Source organism: Motacilla alba, chromosome 9 (genome assembly GCF_015832195.1).
Source record: "Motacilla alba alba isolate MOTALB_02 chromosome 9, Motacilla_alba_V1.0_pri, whole genome shotgun sequence".
Taxonomy (NCBI): domain Eukaryota; kingdom Metazoa; phylum Chordata; class Aves; order Passeriformes; family Motacillidae; genus Motacilla; species Motacilla alba.
In genome coordinates, this window is record NC_052024.1 from 21,491,630 (window position 1) to 21,503,012 (window position 11,383).

Sequence of the window (11,383 nt, forward strand, 5' to 3'; positions counted from 1 at the left end):
GAGAAAAGTACAGAAGTCTCCCATAAAGGGTCAACACTTTAGCTGCTGTTAGCATTAATATCAATACTGTAAGGTATTTGAATGGTGTAATGGTGCCATTAGTTGCTGGCACAGCACAAGTGATGTACAGAGGAGATGTAGCAGTGGTAATCTGTAGCTCTTTTATTTCAGATATTCCCACCTTCCTGGCACAGCTTCTGTCCTCTCTGGTAGTGAAACTGTCACCTTGTTCTAGAGAGGGATGGTCCAGGCACCAGTGTTGGGACTGCCCAGAAGCACCAGGTTAAAAAAAATGCAGAGGAAAAGACACAGCAGTTAGGAAGGCAGTAGGATGGAAATCACTGCACAGCTGGTGTCTCCCTCCATGCATGCCAAGGATAAAAGTGGGCTTGCAAAGAGGGTTGCCATTAATTTGTTTTAAAACAGCCCCTTGGCGGGCTCAGGCACCATGGTTGGATGTTGGTGGAGACCTGCAGTGCCACTGTTGCCTCTTCCATGGAGGTGACAGCCTGAAACTTGATGCTCTTTGGCACATTTCCACAAAAATTAAGAAAGAATAAATTTGACAAGTAATACAGTGGTGTAACATCAATCCATTAATATTTGCTTTGGCTGCATTGTGGATTCCCTGTAAAAAATGTTAAAAACTTCAAGTGGCTTTAGGAGCACTGCAGCAGCTACAGGAATTCTGGCACGTTAGGGCAGATGGGGTTGTGTAAACTTTAATTAAGGCTTGGGAAGCTGAACCACACTGATAAATAAAACATGTCAGCAGCCTCACCCAACTGGTTGCAGTTCCAGTTCTGTGCATGTTAGTGATTCAGAAGGGTGAGACTTATCATGCAAAACACACCTGAAATGAACTTGAAAATAGCTTTTCCTTCATCTGGTGTTGAACAAACTTCAGAAGAGGAATTTCCCCCTGCCTGCCGAGGCTGTAGGAATTAGTTATTTCACAATTGAAATGCCTGGTGCATTCCTATATTTGATGTCTTTGCTGATTTTTAAATGGAATTAGGTTTTGTAAATATTTTGTCAGCCCCATTTCAGTGGGTGTCCTGTTTCTATAAAACCTGAAGAAATGCTGTGTCAAACCCCTGTGTTTAGCCATGGTTTATCCTATAGCATCTCCAGCACTAACTAACAGCAATTACAGTTTGAGGGAGCAGGGAGAGACTGCTTAGGGTTGTTTTTCCAGTTAACATTGCATGTGTTTTCCTACTTTTAACATAGAAATAGAATTTCCTCCAAGTACATTTTCCAGCATAAAAAAATGAAATAATTTGTGGTGCCAAACACTTCAAACTATATTGCTAAACCTTGCCTCCTCTTATTGCACTAGTTTTAAAATTCAGTTTTTGATTATTTACTGTCCTTTTGATGGCCTTTTAACCAGGTTTTCCCCCCAAACCATGAAAAATGCTTGTCCCCTTTTGATTACATCACAGAAACCTCAAAGGAATTTACCACAGACTGTGGGTGAAAGAAGCACTATGTGGGGTGAAGTAATCAAAAAAATCGAATTTTGGTATGTTTCAGAAATCAAAGATTAATTTATGATTGAGATGTGATTGTGTATTCTTATGGAGTGAAATACTGGAATATTCTTTTATAAGAAAATTTAACCCATGTAGTATTAAATTCTGCAATTAAATCTATCTCTATAATTGATATATAATAAATTAAATTATTACCCAAAATTTAAATTTTACAGTTGAAGAGCACACAATGAGCTATGTAAAAGTATGATCTTCACTTAGTGAATCATTTTTTAAGAAGCACTTTCCTATTACCAACTAGCATGTGACTGAATTTTAGACTCTCTGATTTATGATCTGTAAAAGTGACATTTCTTCAATCTGTCTGTTAATGGGTAAATCCATCCTACAAATGCTGAAACAAAGCACCTTATACTATGCTGCTTAAACTTGCTTGTAATTGCACCTTTTGTTATCTGCAGAGCTTTCTTAATGAGTATTCTTGTGTGAAATCATTGTTCCCTGTGGGTCTGGGGAACAGTTAACCAACCTACAGCATCATTTACTTAGGTTCTCTTTCAATACAGCATTGTATTGTGAGTTTAGTGCTTCTGAAATAAATGCTAATTTCATTTGTCTGCTTTGGTTGTGTATCATTTATTTATCTTCTACAAAATCAAATCAAGTCTGTTATAAAACTCTAAGAATTTGAAAATTGAGAGTATTTTTGCTAGAAGCCTGACTGATTCTTTCCCTGCTGAAGTAGTCCCACTTCATATTTAACTATTTTAAAGTAATTTTGGCTTCACAATAAGCTGTATTTTAATTTGAAACATTCTTTAACCTTGGGCATGCATTTATGAATAGCAGCTAACCTTGATGCTTGTTGCTTTAATTATTTAATTGTTAATATGTTAATGTACCTTAGAGAAACAGCAGCAAAGAGAGGTGCTAAAACAGCACCTCTCCTGTGGTTGTTGAAGTTGCACATCTTGCACTGGTTTTGCACTATAAAAATTTTCTATTCCTCTAGGAGTTGTAACTTTAACTAAAACAAGTTATTTCTTGTTAAACAGACAGCAACCATTACCTTCCATCAAGCTGACAAAAATCCATATTTTAACAACAAAATACACTTCAAAAAACATTTAAACCTTAGGTCAGCATCTGTATGTAACTCCAGCCTTCCAGGCTTTATTGCATTTTGTACTGTAAAACCTGAGATAATTCCATTTTAAGGAAGTATAGAATTCTAGTCAGAAAAATAACTGAAAACTTGTCCTATAAAAGCAGTGTTTTTTTAAACACGTAATTTGAAGTTGAATTCCCTGGCCTGGCAGTGCTTGCAGTGCAATATTCACTGAAGTATTGCTGGACACTGGACTTGTTTCTATGGAGGGAAGCTCTGCAGATGTTTTCTTGTGTTGTCTGTAAGGACCTGGCCTCCCAGCGTCAGAGTTCTGCTTCTTTGCAGCCCTTCCAGTCGGCAGCTCATTAACAGATGACAATTACTGTGCCTGGCTTATCAGCTGGCTTTGTGCTTTCATTGTTGAACGGCATAAAGCAGAATTTCCAGCTGACAAAGGGGTCTGTGCACCACCCCTCCTCTGTCAGCTCCACAGCGTGGTACCGGCACCAATAGGCTGCTGCCAGGAGAAAGCTGTTGATGAAGCAGAGCCAGGGCACGTTCATCTCCACATAGGCTGGGATCTGCACGCCCAGGAGCACGACCACCACCTGGAGAACCACAAACGGTGCCCAAGTGCCAAGGAAGCACAGGAGGAGCCTGCTCAGGAGCTGCCACTTACAGCAAGCGGTGGTGGTGGCGTTAGGCGCGTAGGGGAACATCAGCACCGGCTGGCTGCTAAAGGAGAGGAGCCGGGCAGACAGCAGCATGGTTGTCACCTCCTTCCAGCGAGCCAGGAGCGCCGTGCCCAGCAGCAGCACCATGGCCCACGACACCGAGGAGCTCTGCCAGCTGCCAGAGAGAGGGCACTGGGAAGGGGAAACGCTGTTCTGCATTTCCAGCTCTTCAGACACAGCGGGAACTTGGAGAGTGCAAAAAAACCCAGAAATCCATATAACGACCACGGCGAATCCATAAAGTAACTTCCGACCTCTTGTAGGGAACTGGGATGTGTGGGCGACGATGGTGTAATAGTCCAGAGCGGCCACCAGATACACTGGGTAAGGCAAAATGCCGTAGGTCAGAGAGGTGATCTGGGTGAAGAGGCAGATGTGGTACGCCGTGAATCGCACGCCCCAGAGCGCAAAGTCCTCCAAACAGAAAATGAAACACATGCTCAGCAGCAGTGTGAAATCGAGAAGTGCCACTGAAACGCAGAAGTATCCCATAAAACTGACTTTCACAGACCTTGGCTTAATTTGCAACATGAAGAAATCAAGGAAGACTTTTCCAAGCATAATCAGGACCAGCATGTAGCTGATTTCAAGATGTTGGCTGGTGTGGGTGCAGTGGTACTGACCAGAACCGTTTTCACAGCGTCTGGCAGCCATCCTCCAGTGGTCAAAGCAGCAAAAATAAATGTCACAGGGCACAGTGCTTCATCTCTGAAAAGAAAAAAAAAACCAAACATTTGTAGAAATTTATTTCTGTGTAGCTCTACAAATTAGTTCCATCATAGCAGCTACCCAGTTTGCCTGAATTTTTCAGGCCCCTTAATGAAGAGTAAAGAGCCTCACGAACTCATCATTAAACTATCAACAACTGCCTGAATTTTGAGAATTAACATTTGAGTTTCAACATTCTTGAGAGTTTAAAGGTCAACATAATTTACTTTTCTAGCTAATGACACAAGGAAAGATTTACGAAAAAAGGTTGACTATGCTCCTTTCCTTTAGAAGGCATGGAGAGGCCTTTCTGTCCATCTGGCCAGTGGGATGGAGGTTTCAGAGCTCCTGCATATTCTGAAAAAATTACAGGACAGAAATCGTACAAGACGCTACAGGAGATGCTGCAGCACAGCCTCACAGTTCTTTATGCTCATAGAATCTCTAGGAAATCAAGACTGCAGAAATATCTTGAAAAGCATCAAGAATCACCTCCTTTTTTGGTGGAAAAATCCTGGAACTCCAAGGCAATCCAAAGCACAAGGGCTTCATTAGTGAATTGGCTTTTTTGTTCATCCCTAAGTACCACAATGACAGAGACCCCAGAACAGCTGGTTTTCCCTTCAGACTTCCACGAGTTTCTTTCTGTTAACTCTTTTCCAAATATTAATTCCTAAGGAAAATGAACATAGGGTGGCTCTGTGTTTGTCAGTAAGACAGCATTATCTGATTTCTCTCTTTCCTTAAAGAAGCAGGATGGTGTCCATGATCCCAGTGAGAACAAAGAAGAGTTGAGGAGCCAAGGCGGCTGTAAAAAGGAACTGACTCTTGGGCTCTGCGTTAACAGCAGATTGTTTCCATTGAAGCAGACACCTTGTGCTGGTGCACATTGGAGTTCGTGTGTCCTGAGAGCAGAGTTAGAGCAACTACAAGTCCTTGGCAGCACAACCCGAGAAGCATCCATGGAGTTTGTTTACAAGCCTACCTGGGCTGGCCGCTTCACTCTTCATCTGCACAAGTGCATCCTCTGGAACCTGATCTGGCTTTACAGTGCGGCTCAATTCCGGTGTGTTCTGTATTCATGTGCTGGATGCTGCACTCCGGCACGCAGAGAGGAGGGAGCCTGCACGCAAACAAGGTCCCCGTTCAGTAAGATAATAATTAATAACAACAACAATAATAACAGTAGTGGCAGTAAGGCGGAATCACCTGTCCCGGGCCGTGCGGGCGCAGCCCCATCGTGCGCACAGAGAACCCCGCGGCTGCCGCTCCTCCCGCTCCTCGTCCCGGCCGCTCTCGGCGGGGCTCCGCCGCTGCCCCCGGCTCTCCCGGCGGGTTCCTGCTCCTCTCCAGAGCCGGAGGGAGAGAGGCGGCCCGGGCTGTCCCCGCCCGGCCCCGGCACCCACCTGCGGCCGCCGCTCCGCGCTCCCGCCCGCGGGGCCGCCACCTCCGCCCGCCCCTGCGCGGAGAGCGGGCGGGACCGGGCGGGACCGGGCAGCGGCGGTGCGGGCTCGTGTGGAGGACAACAGATAACACATAACGTACATAACATACAGCACACGTAACACAGCATACATGACATGTAACAGCTATTAAGAAAACATATAACACACATGACACAACTTATAGCGCACAGAAACATGTAACACACAGCACATATAACACATAATATTTAGCACACATAAGCATAAATAACACATATAATGCACAGAGCACATGTAACACACAGTACATATAACACAAAATAACTGCCCTGGGGAGCAGGCTCTGTGTTGTGTTTGATCCCCTAGCAATGGGAGGTGAAGCAGCCTCATGGTGCCCCAGTGCTGAGAGCAGCACGGTGGGATGCCCAGATCCTTATAAAAGTGGCAGATAAATATTTTGGGTTCTAAATGTGCGACGTGTGTGGGAGAAAAGGTGATGGTGGGGCATGAGAGTCCATCAGCAGGAGCCCTTGTGTCCCCCAGGACTTGGCTGCATGGCAGGGAACACAGGATGCTCCCTCTGGGAAGCCCTGTGCCCACACGGTGGGTATTGTTTGATGTAGCTGTGTGTAGAAAAGAATCAAGTGGCTGCAGGACTTCTGAAATCAACTAACTCTCTGAAATTAAATTCAGATGTAAGCTGTGATTTTTTTCCCCCCTATATTTTTTCTTGCCCCTCTCCTCTCCCCTTCCATGGTTCATCTTAAGGATTAACAAACTTGAGGGGGAAAAAAGTTCTGCAGTTTGCTAGGTTTGGGTTTTTTAATAGAAAAACAAGATGATCAGTACTCTCTAAAACCTGACAGCTTAAAGTAATCTTCAGCAGCTTTCATGCTGATCATAGTTATTTATCCACACAGTGTTTATTAGGACTGTTGCACAAATTGGAGTATAATAAGAAAATGTTTACACCTGACAGAGGTATTGCAACTTCTGAGCGCCCAGTCCACCCACAAGTGTCTGGATACTGATGCTCTCATAGTTGTTTTCTATTAGTTCTAACCCAGGGCAAAGCAATGAAAGTGATTTTCCCAGTGGGAGCAAATGAACTGTTTGGATGTCTGGGTTTGTTTCTGTTCATGTCTCTCTTTCTGACTGCAGAAGCTGCTGCATGGACCTGTGTGAGGAGATGCCTGGGTGTTGGGAAGGAAGAACCAGGAGGGGACAGGGACAGTTTAGACATTTTTTCTGCTGATAAAAATTCCAATGAGTGTGTGACCTCCAGCTTGTGTCAGCTCTGTGCTCAGTGAGCCTTCTGTGGGAGTTCATCAGTGGGGCCCACAGAGCACAGTTCTACCCACATTACATCCCCTTTTCATGTTGTGTCTACTTCTCAGCCTCCCTTTCCCTCCACCACCTTGTGCTTTTTAGAAAGTTTGCTTTTAACTCACTGATTACTCTTGTTTTCTGCTCCTGAGTGCTGTATCTCATCTTCCATCCCAGAGAAATGATGGTACAAGATGGAAATCAAACGCAGGGATTGGTGCTGGCAGGTCCTTGCTAAGTCAGGAGCTGCTCACTCCATGTTGGATAAGGGCTGTCTCTTCCTTCCCAGGAAAACTTGCAGGTACTTGACAAGCACCATGTGCTAAATAATGCCTTGAGCTTGGCTAAAGAGGCTGCATTTATCTCTATGAGCAGCCATAGAAAGCTTTAAGGAATTAGTTTATATTTGCATGGAGGCAGCTGTGTGTAAAAACAAGATAGGAGATTCCTCCTCGAGGAGAGGGGTACGTGAAATAATGCAGAGAATCTTCTAAAAGCTGTTTGTGTGTTCAAAGCTCATGCAATGGTTCTGTGTTGTCTGTTCAAGATATTTGCATAGAGACTTCCTTCCTTCTTCAGGGCTGTTTCCTGCTGCTGGTTGCTCATATTTTGTGTTCTGTTGTTCAACTCAATGGAAAGGAGCTTTCCTGTTTCCTGCTAGTCCTTTCCTTAGGGAAAAGGAACAAGAAAAGACCACCTCTAATTTCAAATCTAGCAATAATTTTCTGAAAGAAGCAGTGATTGAGCAAACTGTCCTCACTGAGCAGGTGTTGGGCTGTCCTCCCTGCTGTGCTGGAGCTCAGCACTGCAGCCCATGGGTCACTGCAGCCTCTGGAGTCTCTGAGGAAGAGCAGTGGGGACCAGCAGAGTCCCTGCATGTTGCTGCTGCCTGAATCAGGGCAGGTTTCCTTCAGAGAAGGGCAAATAACGAATACAACTCCTTTCCGAGGAGGTGTGAGCTGTGCTTCCTGTGCTGCTAGAGCTCAGTCTCAGCTTTCCCCCTGCTCTTCCTGTTTGAGATGTGCTGTGCTTCAGAAGTTCATTGCCAGCCGTCCCTTTATGTTGAGCAGAGGAGTAAATTCAACCTCACCTCTGTCAATTTATGTTGGCATCTTGGACGCCTCAAGCCCCGTGGGCAGACAGGGGGATGAATGCATCTTCATGCATTTTGGTGTCACGTGTGGGGACAGCTGCACACTGCGAGCTCCTGCACAGATGATGATGATGATGATGATGATGAAGAACATTCCCACTCCCAGCGTGGGGCTGGGCTGGGGGTGACTCACACTGGAGGAGGATGGCCCCACAGCCAGGGGCCACTGGGATGTCCCTGTGGAATGTTCTCTGGAGGACATTTGTCTGTGGGGTGAGTGCCAGCCTTGCCTGCATGCTCCCCTTTTCCCTGGCTGTGCCTTTAACTGGGTGTAGCCCAGCTGAGCCTGTTTAATGCCCTGGTAGGGCTTGTGCTTTGTCAGCACTGGATTAGCAGCCCGAGTTTTGCAATGGCCAGTGGTTGTGGAGCAGCTGGTCCTGAAAGGCTGCATGGCTCAGAGAGACAGAGTTTATGAAGAGTTTATATCATTTTAATAGAATATTTAACCAATAGAATATGTAACCAGTAAACTATTTACCCAACTTTATTTTTAACAAACTTTACTTTTAAAGAAAAAAATGCTTGACTGATGTCCCATTTGCAAGATGTTTTATATTTCAAGAACCTTTTAAAAGAACAGACAGTACGTGGTGGATCTTCATTTCAATCACTTGAGGTGCTCATCTTAAAAGCAACAAGTTTGTTCTTAGGAAGATCTTGCTGAGGAACAAGAAACACATTTCCATAGTAATTTTAATTTGAAGGCTTTTTAAAAATAGAATTCTAATTCTGCTTATTCAGAGAAAATCCAGAAAATGCAGTACAGAGCTTGTGTCAGCCCTGCTGGATTTTCAGGAGTGGTGTTTCCGTGGTTTGTGTCCCTGCTGCGTGCTGTCACTGCACAAGATGTCATCTTTCCTGCTACTCATGATGTCACTGCAGTGTTGGTGGGTTTTTGTCTTTGACACAAATGTTTTTTCAAGGAACTGGGAAAAAGATGTTAAAAGCAAGGCCCTAAAAACTGCATTACATGGACCAGTAATTAAAAAAACCCAGTTCGTGGTTTGCTGGTCACTGTAACACAAAACTAAAATTAAGACTGAAGCAAACATGGAGTGCTTCAAACTCTCTTCGTGTTGCTCACAAACACCAAAGCAGAGCTAAAAATCTTTTTCAACCTTTTAGTGTATTAGTACTTCTTGGTAGACTTCAATTTTAAGCAAATTCTGTTGTGGCACTTCCATTTAAAAGGAAGCTAAAAAGGGGGGAGCTGTAATTTCAATCTCACCTTCAGTGTGAAGAATTCAAAACTCCATCTTCGGACTCCCTTCAAACAGCCTCATTACTGGTTGAACACTCCCATGTCAGAAAGAGAAAATAAGGATTTACTGTGAAGGCCAGTGAGAGTCACCTGGGGCTCTGTTGTGTTTTTATTGATTAGCAAAGATAAACTGCCACTTTCTCCCTCCTAAGCACCTCCATCCCTCACTGGATCCAGGCTCCAGGGGACTTCCAGGGATCACAAGCTGAGCCTTTTCTGTGTTTGCATGTTGTACATGATGAGGATTAATGGTTGTTACCACCTGCAGAAAAATCTTTGATCTTTATCTAAAGCAGGATCAGTGTTTACCCAGGACTGTTCCCTCCTTACTTCATCTTGCACTGAAACCGTTTGCACAGTGCTGTTGCTAACTCTAAAGTGATTCATCTCTCAGAAGTCTTTTATCACAAAACATTTTTTTTTCTGTGATCATTATTTTCCCATACAAAAAATAAAAAAAAATAAAAATACACATGGCAAAGCAAATGCCTCTGTGTCAGCCAGGCAGCAATGGACTCTTTGTGGACACTATCAGGAAATGTGCCTTTTGTTTTCCTGCACCTGTTGCTGAATTACAAATAAAATAATCCAATGCTTTATTAAATAAAATGAGAAGCCCTAATGAAATTGTACCAGCCATTACCAGGAAGTCTATTGAAAACATTCAGCAGCTGCTTCAGTCTCAGTTCACTTACACTGACAGGATTGTTCCCCCCTTCTCCTTGAGCTTGAGTGAGAAGGGCGCGGTGCCTTGGACCACCTCACACCACCCTGCTCGCTCCCTGCAGAGGATTTGGGCAGTCACTAATAAATGATGCTCAACAATTAAACACCTCGGACTTGTAGAAGCTTGTTAGAAACCAGAGTCCCAGGCCTTGCATCTGAGTCTTTTGCAAACATCAGCTTGTCCTGAAAGTAATAAAACAGCTAAAAATCTCTTGGTTTATTCTGATTCTACAGGGTGAGTTGATCAGAAAGGTTGAGATCAAATCAGTGAGTCCTCATTAGACAAAATACCTCAGCAGCCTGAGGAACGCCCTGCAGTGAGCTGGGGTCAGCCTGGCTGCAGAGTTAAATGTCACCAACTCCTGCACCAAAGGTCTCCAAGAGAATTGATCTATCTGCGCTGGATTTAAAAGTCAACACATCTATCACAGCCGTGCTGGCGAGTAGGTGGAGACTCTTTCCCAGGACAGACTGTAATTCCTAACAAGAGCTAAAAGGTGAGTCCAGCACTATTGTCTGTGCTAAGCCTTGCATGAAAACCACCGCAAAGTTGCATCTCAGCTGCTTTGGATCTTGGGAAATGTTTGATACAGACGTTCTTGTACAAAGAGTGTAACAAAGAATGGTGTTCAAACATGCACGATTCAAGGTTTGGCTTTAAAAATGTTTCAGGAGTAGCTGGATGAAATGTCAGCCAAGGAGTAAGAGATAATACAGCCCTCCCTTTTCACAGCAGCTGGGAAAGGAATAGCTGGGAAGAGGCAGAAGGAGCAGAGGGAGGACATGCAGGTCCTGAGCACTGAGTGTGAGCAGGAAATGATCTCCAGAATCTGTCTCCTGCTCTGGTTATGTGGTGGCTCAGATTCGTGGATCTACCCTGAATTTATCCCAGTACAACTCCTTGAAGAGTCTAGACTCAAATATAAGTAAGGCAAACACAACCTCTCTAGAACTCAAGGAAATACTACAGAGAGAACTTCCCTGTCGGAAGATTTGAGCTGAGTCAGGAGAAGGCAAATTTTGGGGATGTGAGGGAGGGGAAGGATTGGTCCCTGTTACAAACAGCTGGGCTGAGTCCTCTGCAGTCTGCCCCATCAGGACCAGGAGCTCATTTAGGTGTCCCAGAGCCTGGAAGGTGTCTTTGTCCTCGCCATGGCCTCTCCTGGGAGGAAAACAGGTCTGCACATCCTGACACGTTTTCCACAGTTCTGTTTTTTCCAGGTGTTTTTTAGGTGTATTTTATTTTGTGAATTGTTTATGTTTGGAGTGGGATGTAGGAATTTTGGCATGGAGACTGCAAGGGGTGCCCAGCTTAGCAGCTGCCTGAGGGAGCACAGGAGAGGAAATGGGATTGTTCTTTAAACTGAGCTGACTTGAACTGATTCTGCCAACAGGTCCAGGAGGGATTCTGGCAGCACTTCCAACTGCTGCCAGTCAGTCACCT

At 44.4% G+C, this 11,383-nt stretch overlaps 1 protein-coding gene across 1 annotated transcript; it reads right to left on the reverse strand.

Annotated features, from left to right (window-relative positions):
* Positions 1 to 1,576: 1,576 nt before the first annotated feature.
* GPR160 (G protein-coupled receptor 160) lies at positions 1,577 to 5,550 on the reverse strand. The gene is made up of 3 exons (XM_038145532.1): positions 5,259 to 5,550; positions 5,035 to 5,172; positions 1,577 to 4,049 (listed from the first exon to the last, which is right to left on the reverse strand). The coding sequence occupies exon 3, from the start codon at positions 3,993 to 3,995 to the stop codon at positions 2,973 to 2,975; it is 1,023 nt and encodes a 340-aa protein (XP_038001460.1). The 5' UTR covers positions 3,996 to 4,049; positions 5,035 to 5,172; positions 5,259 to 5,550; the 3' UTR covers positions 1,577 to 2,972.
* Between the last annotated feature and the right edge of the window lie 5,833 nt (positions 5,551 to 11,383).